The sequence below is a fragment of the Lycorma delicatula genome, chromosome 3 (assembly GCF_047948215.1).
Source record: "Lycorma delicatula isolate Av1 chromosome 3, ASM4794821v1, whole genome shotgun sequence".
NCBI classification, from domain to species: domain Eukaryota; kingdom Metazoa; phylum Arthropoda; class Insecta; order Hemiptera; family Fulgoridae; genus Lycorma; species Lycorma delicatula.
The window spans coordinates 133,875,923-133,898,862 of record NC_134457.1 but is presented as its reverse complement, the minus strand read 5'-3'; the positions used below and the strand labels follow the sequence as shown (position 1 = coordinate 133,898,862).

Here is a 22,940-nt window from a genome sequence, read left to right as displayed (position 1 = left end):
TCTGGTAATCAACAGCAGCTTTTTTACTGAAGCTCAGTCAGTATGAATTTTAAATAAATTAAACATTTTCTGTTAATATATTAGCAGTTGTTCTTTAATTGGGAGAAAAAATTGTTGTTTATTCTTCGCCCTCATTGGAAAAGAAATCCTTAACATTACCAGTTTTAAAAAAAATACTGTAATCTAAACTAATTTTACAAAATTAATTCTAATTAGCTGGAATTCATTAAATACATATCTAATTTAAATATTTAGGGTTCACGTAAATAGAGTTCAAATTTTAAGATATGCATATTTTAAATACTTTTGGCTGAAAAGTTATAGATTCAAAAGTTATTAGATTTTCAAAACATGGAATTTGTAAAAAAATGAACTTTGAAAATTTGCAAGCAATTGTTTCAAAATTTTCTAATTTTCTCTGGAATACCCATAATATTATTACACTAATTAACATTGTAAAATTACCAACATCCACTTGTACGAATTAAATGACTGTAACTATTCCAAATGTGTACGTTGGGTAAACTACACCTGCCTATAAAAAATACAAGGAATATATGGAATAAGTATTACCCAAAATCAGAATCAGTTTTTGCAAATAACCTCATGGAAACTGTGGAAATATGTGTTTGCAAAACATACAAATTTACTTATAGAATATGAAAGTCTTAAATTCAACACATATGAACAACATGAATTTGTAGACAAAATTTTACAAAAACTTAACACTCAAACACCATCTTACAACAAACTAACATAATGTAGATTTAACCCCATTTATTAAATGGGTTTCCTAACCATTGTAAGATAAATGCAATCTGTTACATCACTGAGGAAGGAATTTTTCATAGTTGTAAAAATATAATTGACAGTATATTTTCAAATATTCAGAAAATGTGTTAAAATATTTGTTTTTGTAAAATGTTAAACAGTATTTTACCATTCTGATCTGTGAATTAATAATATAGTTATTTATTCTTTAATTAAATATTTTAATTTAACTAATTATATTGTGTTTTATTTTGTTTCAGGAAGTTCAGTTACTGCAAGCTTAGCAGAGTGGATGTGTTAGCTACAGCTAGTTGCTGTGCAGATTTTTTCAGTTTACAATTATTACCACTATTATTATTATGTAACAAACATTGTGAAGCATTTAATCATTATCATTTTCAAGGTGGCATCATCTATCAGTTTGTTAATCTTGTTGATCAACACTGTTAAGACAGTGTTTATAACAAGATAGTATCAACTTCTTACATCCCTATTAATGTTAGTAATGTCTTATAAGATTTTATGTTTACTTATTCTTCTGTCATATGTTTGCTTTTACAAGAAAGTTTCCATATTGTATTAAATGTTAATCAAGTTAAAAACTATAATTTTGTCACATTTTGTAAAGGTTTTTAATGATCGAATACATTTTAATTGAATATTGTTAATAAAGTGAGTACAATAAGGTTCATTTAATACATTCTATCTCTTTCAAGAAAAGCAAACAGGTGGTAGGAGAATGCACATCAATTTTATAAATATTTCAGACTTAGAGTTATATCCCATCGGTTTACTGAATTATGTGTGTGTGTGTGTATATATATATATTTTTTTTTTACATACTTGCATGTACACTTGTGTGTATGTAAAAAATTAGCAGTTGAATAAATTAAGATATTAATTATAATTTAGAAAATTTTAATTTTTTTTTCATAAGTATTATAGTTAAATTATGCTGTTGCAATTGTTTTAAACCAATTTCTAGTAAATAGTCATATTTTTATTACATATATTTATAATGAGAATGATGACAAACACAAAAATTAGCAATTCTGTTATCAGTTTTACAAAGTCCAGATAATTGTGAGAATTGTGTAGGCTCTTGCCTAATTTCAGAATTGGATTTGTTACATGACAGTTACTTTCTTGGTCATAAGGTACTTCATTAATATGTGGCTGAATTGTGTAGACCACATTTAATTGATATATTATTGTTTTACTAAATGAGATATTTATGAATTTAACAACCAACAAAAGCGGGTAAAAATCAGTCTTGAATTGAAGTTCATAATACCTAAATCAATCAGAAAAAATCTACTTACTTAATGACACATTATTAATGTTTTCTTCTATTATTAATAGTTACCAATATTTATCTGTTTAATGTTTAGTATTTGTTAATTATTTTTTACTGTACAAGTAATGGATTTTCATTGATAGGTAATTAATACAGAATTTTGCATTAAGTTTTTCTCAGAAACAAATATTACTTAAGTTTATTAGATCTCACTGATAAGCTCTTTGTTGTAACAAACAAATGCCAAATTACACTAACTCTTTTCTTTTGTTTTTTAACTCTTGTAGGAGATTTTTTATTACTTATTTTTTGTTTTTTACTGTAAGGCTTTTTTTGTTTGGTAAGGGTTTATTTAAGATAAAGTACGTCAAAGTGGTTGGAAATTTTTTATTTGGATATTTTGATTTATTATAGAAACCTCTGAAGGCTTGTGCTTAATATAATAGCATTGGAAATGATTTCAGTATAATCATTAAATCCATATTAATACATTATTTGTTAAATTTTAATTGTCTGATGTGGTACCTTGTATACAAGTAGTTGAAAAAAAAATTTTTTTTTGTGTATATATTTGTGCCTTTTTTTAATACTTCAGATAACTAATTTATAATTTGACTATTTTATAATATTTTCTGTTTTTTTTATTTTATTTTTAATATGTTCAGTTTATTTTATTTAAAAATATCTGTTTTTTTTATATTGTGTTCTCTTTGTTAATACTATTGTAAACCATCTCTTTTTTATCTCTAGTAGGTACCTGTTTTTTCCTGATTAGCTGTAGTTGTTGACTGTTTTAACAGATTTTTAAAAAATATTAATTAAGCTCACTCAGAAACTAAAGATAAGCAGTCTTTTTTAAGTTATATATTTTTTGTTTCTTTTTTACATATTCTTTTTTTATTTAATATTAATTCTTGTCATTTTTTAAAATTAATTTCTGTTTGTTTTTTTCTTCAAATTTGTTTCAGTTAAATTTTAGGAAACCTCGTTTTAGCACTTTCAGTTTTATTCTAAGTAAATTATAGGTTTACTGTACCTGAATATTTAGTATTTTGATGTAATCTTTATTTTATTTTTTCTTTTTCTTTTTATTTTATTTTTTTATTTTGATAATGGTGATAGTTATGATTATGATGGTGATGCTCTAATAGCTGTAAGGAGGTGGTTCAGCTGCAATGATGGATACAACAGCTCCAGATCCTCTGACTCTCTCAGTTCAGTCTGAGGATGAAGATGGTTGCATGTCCTCTCAGTCTTCAGAATTTGGTGGAACAGCTGACCTGATGGCTGCCGCCATGGGCGATGAGGTCACCGCCCAGTTGGCTGCTGCAGGTTGGCAAAAACAGCACTTACATGGTGATTTTCATATTTTGCTTTTTATATATTTTTTTTTATTATTTTAAATCCTTTGACCATCACTCCTTTCAGTCACATTTTATATTTTTTATGTCATGCTTTCCAATTGGAAAAATTTTCCTCTGTCTCTCCATTAGTCCATGTTTTTTCTGCTTTTGCTGCTAGTATGTATGTGTTGAAAATCATTGGTATTCTTTGCACATATGCTTTTTGTGAACATTTGTGCGTGTGCATGATGTTTAATTGATTTTTTTGTGTTTGTTGTGCTTTTAATGCATTTTGTTATTTGTTATGCATTTTATCTGTTAAAATTTCCTTTTATTGATGTAAAAGTTTAAAAATAATGAGTAGATGAAGGAAACGCATATTTATTTGTCTGTGTATACATGTGACATGTAGAAGTGTGTGTGCGCGCGTGCGTTTGTGAAAGAGAGAGATTGAACAGTTGAGTAGAGTGAGATTAGGAGTTGTTCTTCTGTTAAATGGAAAAATGTCAAAATATATGAAACCATATTGACTATTAATTTTTTCAGACTTTGTCAGTCTTGCACTTAGGTTTTTAATATTTTCTTAGTTATCCTTTTAGGTTGAATGGTAGATGGTAGTAAATACTCAGTTTGCAATATTAGTGTGCCATTGCATAAACATTTTTTTATGCAATGACGTTTTTAACTTAAAGCATCTAAATAAGATTATATATATATATATATATATATATATATATTTGTAGATGTTTAGATTCAATGTATTAATTAGGTAATTGTATAGTTTTTTAAGCTATTTATTAAAGTAGAAAATATTACTTGTATTTTAACAGTGAAACATTAAAAAATATTGCTATGTCCAATGTGTGGTAGATAATAGTATGTTTGATTGTAAAGAAAGAATTTTCTAAGTTAGCTTCAATGCAATGATTACCTGATACTATTATTCATGGTTATCAGGTTTTACTGTTATAGAGCATTCTCTTTAAAAGTTACTTTTCTGATTAGGGATGGAAAACTGAGTTATACTGACGACCTTTTTTTTTTTTTTGTATATTTTTCCTAATTAATGTTAGCAATGTGTAAACCTTTGTGGCTGTGACGCCTAAGGTTATTTTCAACTCCAGAACAACACAAGTATTCTTGCAGACTACTGTTAATTTACACTCTCTCTAGACTTCAGCAGCCCTGGAAATACTGATTTTTCTTTTATAAATAACTTATCTGCTTGCTATTCTTAATTGGTGGATTGATATGACCCTATGCTTCATATTCCTCTTCTCTTAGGTTTTGGATTTTTTTAAAAGTACAGGAATATAAAGTTCAGGGTTATTTATGAGTTTTGTTTTTAAGTAAGGATAAAGAATTACCCATAATTAAAATTTCAGGTATCTTAACTTCTGATGTAAATATAGGGGTATCAATATTATGTGTTTTTCCTATGTTTTACTGTAGCTTATTAGTTGCTCATACAAATTTTTTATTGTAAAAAATGTTATTTGCCTCTCAATACTGCCATTATTTACTTACCTGAAATATTTCAATGGGAAAAATTTATTGCATTATAAAAAGCAAAAGTAACATGCTGTGTTTTGTGTATAATTTGTTAGTCATTTAAAAAAAAATGTATTAATTTATTTTTATAACAAATGAGGTTAAATCATGCAGATACAGGATTGAAATGCTATTTAAAATATTTCTGATCTTTGCTCCATTTTTATGTAAACGTATTATTAAAAATAGAGTAAATTGTGTAAAATGTTAAATTCACATATCATTTATGTTTCTTCATTTTCCCTCTCTTTCTTATTCTGCACTTCATCAATTTAAAAGATTCTTAAATATATGTACAAATATCTATAATATATTCATTATACTAACCAATTATCTCACATTAACAAAATTCTGCTTTCATTCCTAAAATAATTAATTTGAATACACTACTGTTTATATCATATTATTTTCTTGTATTAAGTTTTGAAATAAAAAAGTAGCCGATAGATTATAACATTTCTAATTAGCTAACTGCAGCTGGCTAATTAGTGTTTTCAATATTTTCCTTGAATCAATAATATGAAAAATTTTGCTTAATGATTGATAAAATGGTGACATGAGACTGGTTTTAAAAAATGCTATCCTAAAAATATTGGTCACTAGCATTTTAGGCATATCATTATTTGTTTAATTGACATGCAGCCCAAGTTATTGCTGATATTACTTTTAATAAATACAGACTTATGTATATGTTGTTAGATTTAGTAGCATCTTTCCTCTTATTACGCAGACATTGATTTACTTTTTTTTTTTGAAAGAAATTTGTAATTAAATTCATTATATTATCTGTTTTTGAAAAGTATTCAGTTTTTAAATTGTGAATCTGTAATCATTCATCAGTTAATATTTTCTTTACTTGATTAGATCCTCCTTAAATGTGTTTAAAAACTTTTAACAGTCTATTTATATTTAAGATTGCATAATTATTATTAATTATCAAATTAAAGAACCGTAATTATATAAATAGAACATAGATTGCCTCAGTAGTTTTTAATAAATTTGTGTTCAAGCATAAATGAACTAGTACTACATTCAGCTAAATACATTCTAAGAAATAGTGGAGGAAGTTTGGGAAATATTGTAAGAAAAAAGCTTTAAGTCCAGGTCATCCAGAGAGGTACAATATTTTATTAAATTTGTAACATGGAATATGAATTTAATCATAGAAGCTACAAATTATATAGGTAAAAGTCTATGTGTGTTTTCTATATTTTTTTGTGTGTGAACTATGAACATCTTTCTGAAATATAGTAGGAAGCTGAAAGATTTTTTATGAAAATGTTAAATTATTATTTCTTAAAAAAAGTATTATTTATGGAATGGAGAAGTAAGGTTAAATTACATACACATCTTCTGGTAATTTTGAGTTGGAATCCCAATTATGCCTAGATTCTTTATTTGCTATAAAATTCAATCTCATCTTAAAAAAGAAAGTAATTGTTGCAGAGTGTGAGTCTGTGACCTATGTAAGTATAAATAACCAAATAATACAGAAATTAACTGGGTGATTCAAAAAGGATCTTTAATGAAACCCTTTTAAGAAAAAATCTGCTGAGTGAAATCTGGGGAGCAAGGTGGCCATCCAGTCGGCGGGACCTTCATAAACAATCCAATGACTTTGAAATCAAGTATCAAGAAAATCTCAGACATCTAGGTGGTAGTGAGGTGGTGCTCCATCTTGTTGGTAATAATGACGTCCATCTTGGTTATCTTCATCTATTTGAAGAATTAGAAAATTTTGGAGCATATCCAGATAAACAATACCATTTACAGTTGCCTCTTGAAAGAAGAACTGACTGTACAGTCTTTGTTTGCTTAAGGCACAAAAAACATTGATCTTAAGGCTATCATGAATGTGCTGCAGTTTTATGAGGGTTTTTGCTACCCCATATTTGGCAGTTACGGCTGTTCACCTTGCCACTGATGCGTGATAGATTGAATTATCACTAAAAATTACATTATCTGTAATTCTGTTCATCATTTTCACACAAAACTGTAGTTGAACAACATTGTTATCAACTGTAATGTGTTGAATGACAGTTAGTTTGTATGGCTTTAAGTGTAATATTTTTTTAATGCTTGCCAAACGGTTGTTTGTGGAATGAGATGCCAATCTCATGTGATACACATCGACTTAATTTCTTTGGACTATGTGCAAAAGCTTTCTCTGAGTTGTCCCAAAGCAGCTTTAGGGACATGCGGATGTCCTGATGATTTTGTATATTTAACAGTACAACCTGTCTCAATGAAGTGTGCTAAGAGTAAATTAAATCTTTGCTAGGAGGCTCCCTACTGTACTCTCATACAAAAATTAATGTTGAACTGCAGTTGCGAAAATCATGAAACCAAAACATACAGCAAACACGTTCTGCACCAGTAAATGTATATATTTTTAACAACGCTGGTGTCCGAATTTGGTACTAATGAACTATGAGAGTCAAAACCAGATGTATTTTTCTATGAAATGAGAACTCAACTGAATCTGTAAGCTATCTAAATAAATTTTTATATGCTTTTCAAGTTATGAAGAATGTTTTGAATCGCCTGGTGTTATGGAAGAGAGCAGAATGCTCTTTAAAGCCTTCAGCTCTAAGGCTTAGTATGTTCTGAAAATCAAACCTAGTCTGTCCATCTATAGAGCTAGATCCACTTGGATCAGCTGTTACAGACCGAGTAATTAATTAGTGGCTAGGTTCACAAATTACTAGATAGAAATGCTGCCTGAAAAGCATGCCTGAGAATTAAACTAAGAGCTATGTCCTCAGGACTGTCTGAGATTCAGTGAAGATGAAGTTACATTTGTCTTTGTGGTCCATCTCACTTTATTTATCACTCATTCCAAAATATTAAAATTTTCATTTTTATGAAAAACTCTGATGTACTTATGGTGCTTCTTGGGAAGTCCTCAGATAGATGCCTCATACTCAGCTCCTGCCTGGCCATTAATATTGAATCTATTTGTAGAAAACAAAGTATTTTTCCCAAAAGACTGATGTATGAAATCTATCTGGGTATGGGCATTCAGATGAGTTCCAGGTGTGAAATCTCACCATTCCTTACTGTTACTAATGTGATCACTGAAACTGTTTGGTGTAAAAACTATTAGGAGCAGAAGCAATAAGACTGTTGATACTATCAGATCACATATCAAGATTAAAGCCGTATCAGTAACAATGGAAGTCGAATGTGTGTGTGTGTGTTAAACACTACTCCAGTATTCTCTGCTAATGACCTGGTGTGCCATTTATTAGGCCTCAGCAATTATGTTGATGTCCAATGACAGAAATATTCGAACAGCTTACAGTACATCAGTAATGATTTAGTTTTGAAACCTTCAGAGATGCAGTGCATTGGACTAAAATCTACAGAAAAAGAAGAATCTTTTAGCCTTTCTTTTTCTGTAGATTTTTAGGCTTTCCCTCAAAATATCAGTGCTCTATATGATATAGCTTTATCAAAAACTCACAGCCTTCAGCACAGAAGACTGTTAATCCTGTTTTCACCTGATAGTCTCTGCAGGTTAAGCCAGTAGGAAAGTTTATTCATGACCACATTGATAGTTTAATTTTAAATAAAGTGCCATTTGGTTCGTCATAGTTTTAAAAAGTTACAATAAAAAATTAAAATTCATAGATTAAAAAAAATAATTTGTTAATTTTTTCTATAATTGAGATAGCACTATAGTTGAATAAAATAATGAAGTATATATATTAATTATTTTTAATTAATATTTAAAATTATTTTTTTAGGTCCCCTTTATTTTTTTTTAGTATATAATTCAATAAAATAGCAAACTATACTAGATTAGCCGTTTGATAGCTGAATGAATGTTAACTGTTCATCAAATTGTCAGTTTATCAATATATTTTTCATAATTTTTTTTTTATCAACCTTATCTAAAGACATTGTTTAAGAGACTTGCCATTTTATATTTTTATATGGTTGATGTGATGATTAAATAATTAACTTTCCAGCTTGCTGAGATTGAATAGCATCCAATATTAAGAAACACAGGTTACATATACTAGAAGACATGTCCTAATTTAGAAATCTGACAATGATTTTTAGCCACTAGCAAAAATATTCAAAGAAACAAAACGCTTTAAAGTATGTCTCCAACTGGGTGGTTCAAAATGAGTGACCAAAAATTAATAATTTATTAATTTTAATTAATTTTGTAATTTAATTATTTTAATTTCATTTTCTTGTTCTCTTTATGTAATAATTCTCTTTATGTAATAATAATTTTTTAAAAATTTCTATGTGACCCTAACTGAGAAATATTTTCTCCGAACCGGACCTTGGTTTGTTTTTCATCAATCATGAAACTTTGATTAACCGATAGGAGTAAAATCCATTCCAGTTTTAATGAAATTCCTGGCTGTACTCAAAATAATTTAAAAAGTAATGATTTTAAAAAATAATTTATTGAAACAATGTTTTTAGGGCGAATGTTTATTTATTAATTTTATTAAACTTAATTGTGTTGTTAAGATTTGATTGATAATCTAAATTAAATCATCATATTAGTTTACTAGTACAATGTGTGTTTGTGAGAAAAGTATGATTTTTAAGTAATTATTGTGATTTGATTTCTTTGTGTTTGAATGATATTTTGTAGTGTTCTCTTTTCTTCATTTATGTCCTTGGATTGCTGGTCTATCTGTATATGCATTATTTTATTTCTACTGACTGTTCTGTAAAATACCATACTATGTATAACAAGCATACACTGACCAGTTCCATCAGTATGACTGAAGGAGTAACTGTACAAAAGACTGTGTGTAAAAAATACATCCTAGCAAGTTATAATTTATTTTAAATGTATTCTATTTTTGTAACATTTTGCATGTGTTAATAATACATTCTCCGTAGTTGCATTCGTTTTTTGTATTGTGTTGCACAGTTGAAAAACAATTACATAAGCCCCACAACATAATTATTTTGATATAAAATGAAGGTAGGTAGATATAAAAAATGTTTTAATTTTCTTATTTTAAAAGTGTAGTATGAAATACTACACTTATGAAATGAATATGAAAGTTATTTACTAATGATGTATCTTTTGTTTGCATACAAATACATATTTTTTGCCTGTTTGTAGCTGTGGCCAACATGGTGCATGGGTGATGAGCAATGTACATAATTTATTGCAAGGATGCCTTGTGAACAGCAACACAGTGATCTTCTAATTCACTTGGTATAAGTAGTGACACAAATAATAAGTGTATATTTTGTTTAAAAAGATAGATCGTTACTTCAAATTTTTTTTTTAGTAAGCCAGCTTCTTTTTGTTTGTAAATACAATATTATATCAAAGAAGACATGTTCTGAATTAAAACTAAATCATTTTTGAAGAGTATTTATAATATCAAAAATTTACTTTACTCTACATTTTAAAGTAGAAAATTATTATTATTTTTTTTTGTTATAGTAGTTTGCTGTTATTGCTATAGTTGACAAGTATTATTTAGGAATTCATTATTTTGTTACTTAAATTCTGCTTTTACGTAACGGCTGAAGTTTTCATCTATAGGATTCTAATAATAACTCAGAAATATTGAAGATGATTGTTTAAAAATAGTGGATTTCAATTCCAGTATTTAGAGTAATCTGACTAGGCATTGGATCTGATCTATTATCTTCAGTTTCCTGAAAAAGATTTGAAAGACCATTGGGAATTTGTTTTACTTAAATCTTAAGTTAATCTCTCTTAAAATGATTTAATTGGTTTATCGAAAGCGGTCAAATTGGGTATTTGTAAGTCCTGACCTCAGCATTGCACAAATGTGTTGTTCCAGATTCAACTGCAAGAAAATCTTCTGAATATTTTATACATAAAGTTAAGTATGCTATTTTAATTAAACAGTTGGACTATATTGCTGTATATTGTGTGAAAACATGATTTTGCAAGCTAAATCCAGGTATACTACAGGCTGTGTATGTCTATGGTGACTTATGCTTTGAATAATTTGAACAACTGTGAATATCTAATGAGCTTCGTATTCACTTTAATCTATTATTTTACCTAATAAGTTAAGATATTCAGTATTAGCTAAAACTGCACTTGCAACTTCATCCTGTATCTTAATGCTGTTATGCAATTTATTTTCTAAATCAGTTAAACCACCATGTGATGATATTACGTGTTTCCTCAGTTTCACATTTGTTGATTCAAAATAGATATTTCTCTAGCTGAAACATTGACAATTGCCTTTTGTAAAAATGGTTACCTGAGTTAGTGAGTTTGAACCAGTTGCATTTTGTAGTTAATCTGTTCTATTAAAATTTGTGTCTTCTTCTGTAAGAGACTTTTGTTAATTACTTTCTTTAAGTGTCACTGCAGTATTTTGAAATATTTATTCTAGTTTTTTATAATACAACTTTGAATGAGATAATACACACTTCGTGACTTTCATTTTTTTGTCATATCTGATTCTCTTAATGTTAAAATTAAAAATTTTTTGTTGAAAGTAATCTTAGATTCTTTAAAAAGGATTTTCAGTTTATCTGTTTTTAACAATATATCCATTAAAATCTTTTATATGTTTAAAGATTTACTAATTATGCTGAGTATTTTATTTAATGAAAGTTAAAAAATTAGGAAAAATATGTAACATAAAATTGAAAAATAACTGCTCACTATGTAATACACCACCACCAAAGTGTGATAACAAAATTCTCTGACTAAAGTATTAAGATTAAATATTATAAAATGGTTCACTAGGCACATCAGGCTACATAAAATGAATGTTTCTAAAACCATAAATCCACCACAATCAAACCACATTTGTGATTGTAAGGTAATATATTAGGGGGATATAGTACAACAGTAAATGAAATTGTTTTGACAGTATTGGAATGCAAGAGTATTCAGTTAAAGGAAGGGAATGGTCATGGGAGGGAATAAAAAGTATGAAATATTTCAAGGGCAAGTAAATAGTCAGCATTAAATATCCTTTATCTTAGTGCGATCTACCAACAACTTACAGTAAACTAAGAGTTTTTTTTCATTTTCAGTAAACTAAGCGTGTTGTTATAAGTTGGCCATTGTACCGAGTAGGTATAAATTGGGGCCTACTGTACTTGTAGATGTTTCAAAAAACTTTTCCCCTTATTTGGACAATTACTTAACTTTAATATTTGTAGTAGTATCTTTTCATGGTATCTGTTGCTGTATAGTCTGCTGATGCGTTGATGCATTTCTTAATTTAATACTATTGTTGTGTTTATACATGACTGTAATGTCTTGCACTGAATTGTACTTTCCTCTCTTGGCTTACAGTGCTATAAAATATTTATTCTAAATTTTCATGTAACGAGTTTTAAACTGTTGGATGGAACAGGTGTAGGTTACCCACTTTCTATAATTTTATACTACACCAGTTTGTTTGCTAGATATGCTTGCAAAAAATAATTGTTTTCTAAATGAAGAATCTTATCAGAAGCATGTTCAAAAATTTATAGCAAATACAAAAACTGAACATTAAGATTAAAAGCGTTTGTTAGGTTTTTATAATTGGCATTTGTTAAAAATAAAGAAAGTGAGTTTTTTCAAGAATGTAGTGTGTAATATTTAATTCTCTCAAAGAAAAAGAAAAATCTCTTATGAACATCTAGATTATTGATTTTAGTGTCTGTAAAATTAAAATCACAATCTGTGTGTTTAACCTGTGATGCTGAAGAAAGAAATTCAAGAACTAAAAAATAGACTTTGTAACATAAACTGCTAATTTCAATTGCAATAGTGGAATTTGATATCATTTACATCCAAGGCAATTTTTATTGCCATACACATCTGTATTATCAGTTGTTTGCAAATGTCTTTCTTACGCAAATAAGGTGCTAGTACAAAATTTCATCCTTACAATTCAAATAAAATTACATTTGCAAATATAGTAAGTATGTTACTGCGTTGTTCTTTAATTTTTTGAAAATTTGCCTAAAATTCAAAGCTCTGATTCACTGTAAAAAATTAGTATTTTTTAACAGCTATATGGTAATACAGGTAATTAGGGTCATAAAATTTTGCAGTTTATGTTTTTCTTTTTTGGACGTTTTATTTCAGGATTACCAAGGCTTATGCCAAGCCTGATACTTGTGTACCAGATTGGTGGTTTAAAATTTTTATTGATCGTATTTACCATATCTAATACCTAACATCACATAGATATGTTTCATTTTTGAAAAAAATAATTATGTTGTGGTATGAGTGTATATCATGTTCATCCGAGTCTGCTGAAAAAATTATGTTTATTAGTTGCAACTTAAAGTAATGCTTTGTTTCCTTAAAATTAAATATTTATCTTATTTGAAAATAAGCAACACTGTTTTTAATTCCCATGTGTAGTTTGGCCTTATAGTCACAAGTAAAATGTTTTAGTTCTATTCATTTTTACATGGAAATTGTTGTGGTTTTTTTTTTTTTTTTACTAATATTCTTATTTTGCATGTTTTGTTTTTGTGTTGATGTATTAGTTTTTGTAAATTTTTCTATTTGTTGCAATGTTTGGTGTACTAAACTCAATACAGACGGTATTCTGTAATAGTAATGTTTGTTTTACTATCCTGATATTTGTCAAATTTGATTTTAGGACCTGTTGGGATGGCTGCTGCTGCTGCAATTGTATCGGCTAAAAAAAGGAAGAGACCTCATTCTTTTGAAACAAATCCTTCCATTAGAAAACGACAACAAAATAGATTATTGCGGAAATTACGGGTTTGTTTAAATTTCAATATATTTCATATGTATCTAATTACTTGTTTTTATAATGCAATCTTAATTAGCTAGTGTGAAGTCATTTCAAATATTATAATTTTTTCTTTGATGTTATGGTATATTTTAATAATGATATCAGTTAAAAGAATTTGTTGGTAAATGTTTAGATTACTTACTGGTGTAATTTTCTTTGAAATGTATTGTGATTAAAAAATTAAGTGTTATGATTTTAATAGTAATTTCTGAAATACTGAAATTTGAAGTGTATGTGCTTTTAGTTGCTTTGTTAAAAAAAAGTAATATTTTTGAAGATATTTTATGACTTAAAAAGGGTTTTAAGGTAATTTTAACAATGCTTGTGCGTTGTTATGGTGGGAATGACTAATAATGAATCTTTTATGTGTGGATCTGTGGTTGCTATTGGACAATAACAAAAAAGTGTCATTTGTAAACAGCCACTTGGGAGAGCACGGGATATTTTAATAAAGTTGTCAGTGACTGTAAGAATTCCACAGATATTAATAAAATCTGTTACGCTGACTGTATGTGTAGGATAAGATATGATAAACAAATATCCAATTAGTATTTGTCAACATCTTCAAAAGTTTAAAATTAAACCTTGACATTAACTTTACAAAGAGTTTCATGTTTATACTAGAGTTTTGAGGCCTTTCAGTCTGGAGAATGGTATGAAGTACAAGGTGCCTCCTTATTTACCCAAGTTTATTGTTTCTGCTATTATAAGTTGCAAGCCATCAACTAAAACGATTAATTTATCCTTTTATTTCGGGCTCATACACTAAATTCATTAAACACTATGATAATTCATAAAAACCTGATAACATATGATTGGGGGCTGTTGATAGGTCATATGTTTTTTTTGTTTTAGTTCCTCATGACTTATCTAAGATTAGAAGGAAGGAAGGAAGGAATGGCTTACCTTCTTTTAAGGAAGTTACATTTTTGAATGCTGTAGAATATGGTTTTAAATCTAATTTCCTTTTATTTGTGTAGTGTAAATAGACAATTTTGATCATTTCTAATTGTTATACTGCTAATTATGACCAAATTGCCTAGAGTTTTATGAGGTGTAATTTAGAATATTTTCTATTCCTCGTATACATTGATGATATCACTGGGGTTATGAGTTACTCTGTTTTTGGTTGTATGCAAATGTCAACTGTGCTGTTCTTTAATAAGAATTAAGAACAGTTTTATTTCAGAGATGCATTATAATTTTTTGATTTTCTACCAGTAGTCTATAAATTTCAGGAAAACTGATGTGCCTAATTTCAATTAGCTTTTAGCTATTTTGCAAACTGACTTTATCACAATTTGTAACTGCAAGTTGCCTTAAATTTGTAGGCTTTTAACTTAAACAGGAGTTGCTAGGGTATCCCATTCAAACAAGTTTCTAGGATCATATGAGGACAAACTCTAAATAACTTAATCACTTTCCAGAAGTTTCGAATCATATGAGGACAAACTTTAAGTGAATTAATCACTTTCCAGGTACCTTGATAGATCAAAGGAAGGTACATCAATTCAAATGTTTTGCCTATTTTTGATCAATTATGTCATAAATAGAAAGTTATATTTTTTTGTTAAATTTGGAAAGCATTTTTTTTTTTAATAGAGTAATGAATTCATTCTCTGACTTGCATATATATATTTCATATAATTGTTTGTATTTATAGAATTTGTGTAAACTTTATTACTGTTTGCTGAATTTCATCTTCTGGAACTAGATCTTATTCCTGTGTACCATCCAGTGATTTTAGAGAAAGCACTAAGTTGTAGTTATTGCTATTATTATAATCTACCCAATTTGTGATAAGTAATGAAAAAAAAAAAATTAAAAACCACTTAATAAATGTTATTATACTGTTGAAAATCTGTAATTGTAGAAAATGAGAAGGTCTGGATTTCTTAGCTTAAATGACATTGTACAAAAATGTAAAGCCAACTCACAATTTATTTTGAATCTTCTGAAATTTGAACTACTGTAAAAAAAGAAGAATAGGAGAAAAAGGAAAGGCATAAGAGAAAAAATTTAATTTATTTTATATATTATAATGCTTATTTTATAATTTTCATTTTTAATTAATCTGTTATATGTGCTGACTGCTGCTGAAATTTTTATCTTTTTTCACGTGGTGATGTATGACCAGTGTGAATGGAATAAAAAGTACTTTGGTTAGTAATAATTTAATTTTAATCAATCCACAATATTTTTTCATTTGAAATTACTTGTTTTACAAAAAGGAGAATTAAATTGGTAGTGTGAATAGTATTATTAAAAATTACTAATATATTACTGCTATTATTCCCATTCATGTGTAAATCATATTTATTACATTTTGTTCAAAATAATAAGACTAAACAATTTAAAAAAAATTGAACTGAAGTTGAATTTATAGTTTTAAATTAAGCATTTTTTATTTTTTGTGGTACAGATTTTTATTGTGTTGCTATTATTATTTGTCTTAGTACAATTGTTTATTATGTTACTGTTATAGTTGTTAACAAAATATATGTTAGCATTGCTAACATTTTTCAAATTTTATTTATCTTATTTGTTATTGTTAAAGTTATAACTTTGTTTCATTTGTTTGAAATAACGCTAAAAATATTGTAGTTATATTCTATCTTTTTAATTACATATTCTGTTTGTAATCATTTCATTTACTTGCAGGTAACAATTGATGAGTTTGCGACAAGAGTTGGCCAACAAGCTGTGGTTTTAGTTGCTACTCCTGGAAAACCAACTACTAGCTTTAAGTGTTTCGGTGCTAAACCATTGGAGGATGTGGTAAACATGCATATTAAAATTGTTAAAATAATGCTGAGTATAACTTATTAATTCATGTTCACATTATTTATGAAGCAGTTACTCCCATTGAAATTTATCTAGCTATCAGTTATAAAAGAATTACAACTTCTTATTTTTTTACTTTGAATGATGTTTTAGACTTTTTTATTGTTTCGGAAATTTTTAATTGTAGTTTGTAATTTAAAAATTCAGGATTGTTGGATAAACCATTTTGTATCGTGCATGTTAATATTAAAACGTTTTAAAATTACAGAAAATAATTTTTAAGTGTGTATGAATGGAAATAATATTTTAGCATGTGCCGCTACTTGGGAATAACTTATAAATTCATCTGTGATATAATGAAAGTAAAATTGTCACTGAACTAAAACACTTATTTTGTTCAGTAAAAAATGTGTTTTGCCTTAATAAAATTTTTCATTTATATTTAAAAAAAAACTTTTTGTGTACATATCCTCTTAGTCTAGATCTTTATATAGTATGGCAAATGTCCTTACAGGTTCTGACTGCTGATATGTGTTTCACTAACCTACTAACAACAATAAAATTAAGAAATGGGAAAAAATAATCACTATTGCATATACAGTTAACATTTGTTATAAATACTAAGCTATAATCTGTCTGTATATCCAGAATTTCTGTTGTTGGCAATTGCTTCATAACATCTATGTATAAATGTAACAGTTACAACCATTGCTCTTTTTATTTTTCTTATTACTCTACTTAATTTTTAAAAAAATAAAGTAATAATGAAAATAGCTGCCGTGTTTTTCAGCATGGAATTAATATTGGCATAACCTGCTAGAAATAACATTTTGGGCATTTGGCAGGACAAATACAATTCAGACAGATGTTATTAAAAAAGATATAAATTAATTTTACTACATTATTTTTATATTGCACCTTGTTACTAATACATTGCAGTATACTTACATTAATAAAGTGTGAGTACTTATATTACAAAAAGTGACACAATCCTTCCTTTCACTATTTTAAACTCTCATTGAACCAATGTTATTGTGCTCCACAGTATACGAATGATGAAGATTTTTAATGTACTCGAAGCACCATTTATGTACGCTCTTAACTGTTTTCATGGGCAAAAAGTAATAGATTTGTAGATGAATATAATTACAGAATTTATGTCAGATTTTATGAACACTCTTGACTTAAATTTCAACAGAAATAATAACATTTGTAGACTAGTATCTTTTTAAGATCACAATCACTAAGAAAACAATTTCATTGTAAAAGTGTTAGTGAATCCCCTCACAAAAACAGAATGATATAAAGAGAATGAATAATACAAACATCTGAAAAACACTTACAGTGTGGAAAGTATCCATAAAAAAAAAATGTTTGGTCTGAATCTGAAAAAAGATTGATATACAAAGAGACTGAATATTATTTGCTACTTTCAAACTTGTTTAAAAACAATTCTTTGCTGCAAATGCAGAGAAAAAATATTTAATAAATTAAGTTGTGGAAAAACTTGAAAAATTACAAAAATTCACTCACCATGGGGCTGTTTCAAAGTGTAACAAACAACTGGCTTAGAAAAAACAAAAAACAAGCAAGCTACTCAATTGATAAAAAAATATGTGGAATTTTAGTTTTTCTTAAAAAAGCTTAATTATTCATAAGTATTGATTTGGTCACCTTCAAAGTACTTCTCTCAGATATAATACATTTGTGCCAGCGCTTTTTCCAATCTTCAAAGCACCTCTGCAATGCAGTTTTTAGTATGGCATTTAACTCCTTCAGTGATTTTGTCTATCTCTTCAATGTTAGCAAAATTTTGTCTTTTCATGGTTCTTTTTTGCTTGGGGAATAGGAAGAAGTCACACGGGTGGCCATGTCCAGCAAATACAGAGGCTGAGGCATCACAACAATGTTTTTGGCCAAAAAATTCACAAACAAGCAGTGAAGTGTGAGCAGGTGCATTATCTTGATGCAATTGCCATGAATTGTTTCACCACAAATCCGGGCATTTTCTTCGGGTTGCTCCATACAAATGGTGTAGAACGTCCAGGTAGTGCTCCTTATTGATCATAAGACCTGGTGGCAAGAATTCATTATACACTAAGCCATTGAAATTGAAGTACACAGTGATCAAAATCTTTACATTTGATCGAACTTGATGAGCTTTTTTTGGTTTTGGCTCTTCAGGAAGCTTCCATTGAGATGATTGGGCCTTAGTTTTGATGTCATACCCATACACCCATGTTTCATCACTAGTTATGGCTTGTTTGAGCAGTTCTGGATCTTCTATTTCATTCAGCATTTCCTGAGCAATATTTATTCAGCACTGCTTTTGGTTGAATTCAACAATTTTGGAACAAATTTTGCTGCCACACGTTTCATGCCCAAACGTCCAAAAAAATTGCTTGGCATGAGCCAAATGATATGCCAACATCATCAGCAACCTCTTAGATAGTGATTCAGTGATTGTCCATAATTATTTTCTTCATTTTTTTGAGTTGTCATTGGTTATTGAAGTGCTGGGACATCCAAGGTGCTTGTCATCTTCATCTTCTTTATGGCCCTCTTGGAGACTTTTTTGTAGCACTTGTAAATGCTTATTTTATTCATAGAAGAATCGTCAAAATCCAGTATTCCCAATGTGGTGCTTTACTTTATTCCATTCATAAAGCAAAATTTAATGCAAATTCGTTGTTCCATTTTTTCCACAAGTTAAAAATTGCTGATTGAACAAAAACATGTGTAACCTTTTCAAAAGCCAACTAAGCATCCAATATGGCTACCATTGTAAATATATGTTAGGGACAAGTGTACCATCACAACAAAAAAAAACATTGTGACAGTTGGACTTATGTAGTATCGAAAAATTAAAAATTCTGTCTATTTTTTTTTAAACTTTGTATGCAGAGTAACATTATTTTCCTATTTATTATTTTTTAATTGAAACAAGCCAGTACTGTAGTCTCTTGGCTATCAATATAGAGCTTTTGTTATACAGTTTCTTTGTATATATGTTTTTTCACATTTGTCAAATAATTGTTTTTTGAGGGATACCTTCACACTGTAAGTGTTTTTCAGGGGTTTGTATTCACCATTTTTTTCATATCATTCTGTTTTGTGATAAGGAGTTTCTCTTACACTCTTACCATGAAATTGTTTTTTTTTGGTGGTTGTGATATCAGTTATTGTGTTATATCTTTCATCACTTTTGTTATGATGTATGTGATTGCATAAAATAAGTAAAAAACCAATGTTTTTAGATCAGTTTAATAAAGCAATCAATATAATACATAAAAATTACCTTTAGATTGTAGTTTTCAATTTCCTTACACTCCCAGCTGTCGTTTACTGATATCAACAACAAAACCTTTGTCTTGAAAACTAAAACACAGTTTTCCTGGCAAAAAAACTTATTTCATTTATGTGTATTATTTATTAATTTTTATGATTTATTATTTACAAATTGTAAATTATATGTAATTTCCATGTAACTGGAAATTAACTTAAAATATATACCAGCTGATGGTCATTTGACTGTAATTTTACGGTGTTTACCCTTCATCATAATAGTACACAAAAAATATAATTATCTTTATATTTATATATTATTTCTGTTAATAATTAGTATTCATTGTTGTTATATTATTTATTATATTTATATGTATAATTTATCAAACGGTCTTTTCATAATAATTGTTTGATACCTATCCTAGTATTTTGTGTATCATGACTGATTGCACCATTTGATGATATATAGACAGAAAAATGGCAGTTCATTTTTCTTTATGAGAAAATAGTAAAACATGTGATTGCAGCCTGTACCATCTGATAAAGTATAGAAGAAACGTATGTTTGCTTGCTGTCTTAGAAAAATAAAAATGGCAGTTTCATTTTGTGTGATGAGAAAAGAGTAAAAACTTGTAAATATATTAACTAATGAATATTTAATTTTGATAATAGCTTTTATAGAAATAAAAATATATAACAAAACAATATTACTGGTTATCATGTTAGTATATATATTTTTAGTGAACAAAAAGTCACGACCATTCATAAGAGGCTTAACCATTACTGTAAATAACTCCCATTTGATGTTTTCTTGTTTTTTTACTCCTGTGTTTGGGTTTTGGTGGACTCGGACTCCCAAATGGGGAGTCTTGATAGGTTAGTTACAGTGTAGCCAAAGTATTCAAATTGTAATTTATTTTATTTATAATATTTGTGTTTTTTGATGCTTATCTTTTTCGATATATTAACATTATTGTTTACTATCAGGTAAAGAACCTTCGAAGTATGATAATGGAAGAATTAGAGACTGCACTGGCCCAGCAGGCACCTCCACCTGTTCAAGAAGACCCTTCTCTTTATGAACTTCCTCCACTGATTATTGATGGCATTCCAACACCTGTTGAAAAAATGACACAGGCTCAACTGAGAGCATTCATACCACTTATGCTCAAATATTCTACTGGTATGTCAGTTTGAAAAAGGTTACATAAATGAGTGTGTTAAAAACATTTTACTTTTAGAAATAATTAAACCTTGTTTGTGGTTAGAGTTCTTCTTTGTTTTAGAAATAGCTAGCAAGTTTGTTTGTTGATATTACCTGACTAAACAAGTCAGGTAATATGAATAATAAGCAGTAACTAGATCTGTTTTTTCTTTCGGAAAAAAAAGAAAAACTTCTGCATTTATGGTGATTCAACATAATAAAGCATGTTTAAAATGGATTATTTATTATAAAGTAATATCCATTTAATATTCTTTAATATCCATTTTTATTAATGTTTTTTTTAAAGTATGTAATGTACCAATGATAATTAAGAAAAATCTAAGTCCAAATGTTGCTCTTGCACAAATTTTAAACATAACTTAGCCATAGATACGAGGTTGGAGTGAAAAGTTCTGGGCCTCACACAGAGATGTCGTTAGTATGCATAATTTCTCGACGGCATCACATGATTCTATTCTGATTAGTTTACTGTAAGAATTTGAAGTTGCTGCATCACTTAGTACAGTATTTACAGTCCATCAAAGTGGAGAATTGGGTGTTTTTGGAAAATGGAAAAACTGGAAATTTGTGCAGTGATTAAATACTTTTCTGAAAGGCTTTCATGCAAAGGAAATTAAAGAGCTTGATATGACATTGGGAGGCTCTTCTCCATCATAAACAAGTTAAACAATGGATTGCAGAGTTTAAAATGGCTTGAACAGACACTAACAATGAACCTCACAATGGACATCTTTCTGAAGTGGCAATGGGAGAAATGAGAGAAAAAGTGCAAAAATCACTTTGCAGATTGATGAGTGACTGAACAAGTTAGCAGAGTCTGTAGGCATGTCAACAAAATGTATGCGCAATATTTTGCATGAACAAGCTGTGCGCTAGATAGGTGCCGTGTTTGCTCATCCCGACCAAAAACATTTCAAGTGATTGTCTTGAGCTCTTTTGGCTCAATTTAGAGGGATTTTTACGTTAATTTGTGATGGTTGATGAGGCTGATCTGAATCCCAGTGATCATCACTTGTTTCCTAACCTAAAAAATCTGATGTGGGCACCACATGACTTCCTTTAAACCTGTTAAATTACATATGCACATTTTTTTTTTAATGAAAAGAACATAAAATTTTATTTCACTAATAACTTCTGATTTTTTTTCATATATTTTTTTTATTATTGAATTATTTATTGTAAAAAAAGATTTACAATCTGAGGTTAATAATGATTAATAAATCAATTTATTTAAATTAAAAAAAAATAAGAAATGAAGACAGATTCGAACTGATCTGTCTTCCCCTTGTAAGATCCAAATTTTCTTTAATTAAAATTTTATTTGGCTGTAACTGCAACCAATGAAAATAAGTACCACTTGTTGGAAAGCTCCCAATGAAGGCTTATTAGTACAATTAAGAAAAATACCAAAATCCTACTTTTTTGGATTTTGGGTTTTTTTTGGACATTTTTGGTCAAGTTGATTGTAATCAAAGAGGGAGATGCACAACTAGATGTTACAACAGTCCTAAATCCAAAATTTCAACATCCTACGGCTAGTCGTTTTTGAGTTATACAAGATACATGTTTGTTTACTTACATACGTATATGCATACATGCATATACGTACATGCATATGCGTACATGCATATATGTACGTACGTATGTATTTATGTACTTATAGATATCATGCCAAAACTAGTCAAAGTGGATTCAGGAATGGTCAAAATGGATATTTCTGTTGAAATGTGAAAACCAAAATTTTTTGTGATGACAATATTTTCTTTACTTCATACAAGGAAGTAAAAATGGTTTGGAGTTAAGAAATGTTTTGCCAATAATAAAGTTCTTGCTGCTGCAGATGATTATTTTAAGGATGTGGATAAATTGAGATACTGAATTGGCATAAGCAGACTTATGGAAAGCTGGGCTAAGTGTACAGACCTTAATGG

The 22,940-nt window shown here is 28.5% G+C and overlaps 1 protein-coding gene across 9 annotated transcripts in view; it reads left to right on the top strand.

Annotated features, from left to right (window-relative positions):
- Positions 1-22,940, top strand: part of ewg (DNA-binding protein Ewg) — a 91,225-nt gene that overhangs the window by 3,496 nt on the left and 64,789 nt on the right. For 5 of the 9 annotated variants that reach the window (XM_075360604.1, XM_075360610.1, XM_075360606.1 and 2 more), the window contains exons 2-6: positions 1,032-1,269; positions 3,220-3,424; positions 13,557-13,681; positions 16,377-16,493; positions 20,772-20,967. In XM_075360604.1, the coding sequence (XP_075216719.1) occupies positions 3,244-3,424; positions 13,557-13,681; positions 16,377-16,493; positions 20,772-20,967 (619 nt within the window). In that variant the 5' untranslated portion in view covers positions 1,032-1,269; positions 3,220-3,243. Of the gene's footprint in view, positions 1-1,031; positions 1,270-3,190; positions 3,425-13,556; positions 13,682-16,376; positions 16,494-20,771; positions 20,968-22,940 lie in introns of all 9 variants that reach the window. The other 4 variants (XM_075360611.1, XM_075360608.1, XM_075360607.1 and 1 more) reach the window with 2 other exon arrangements.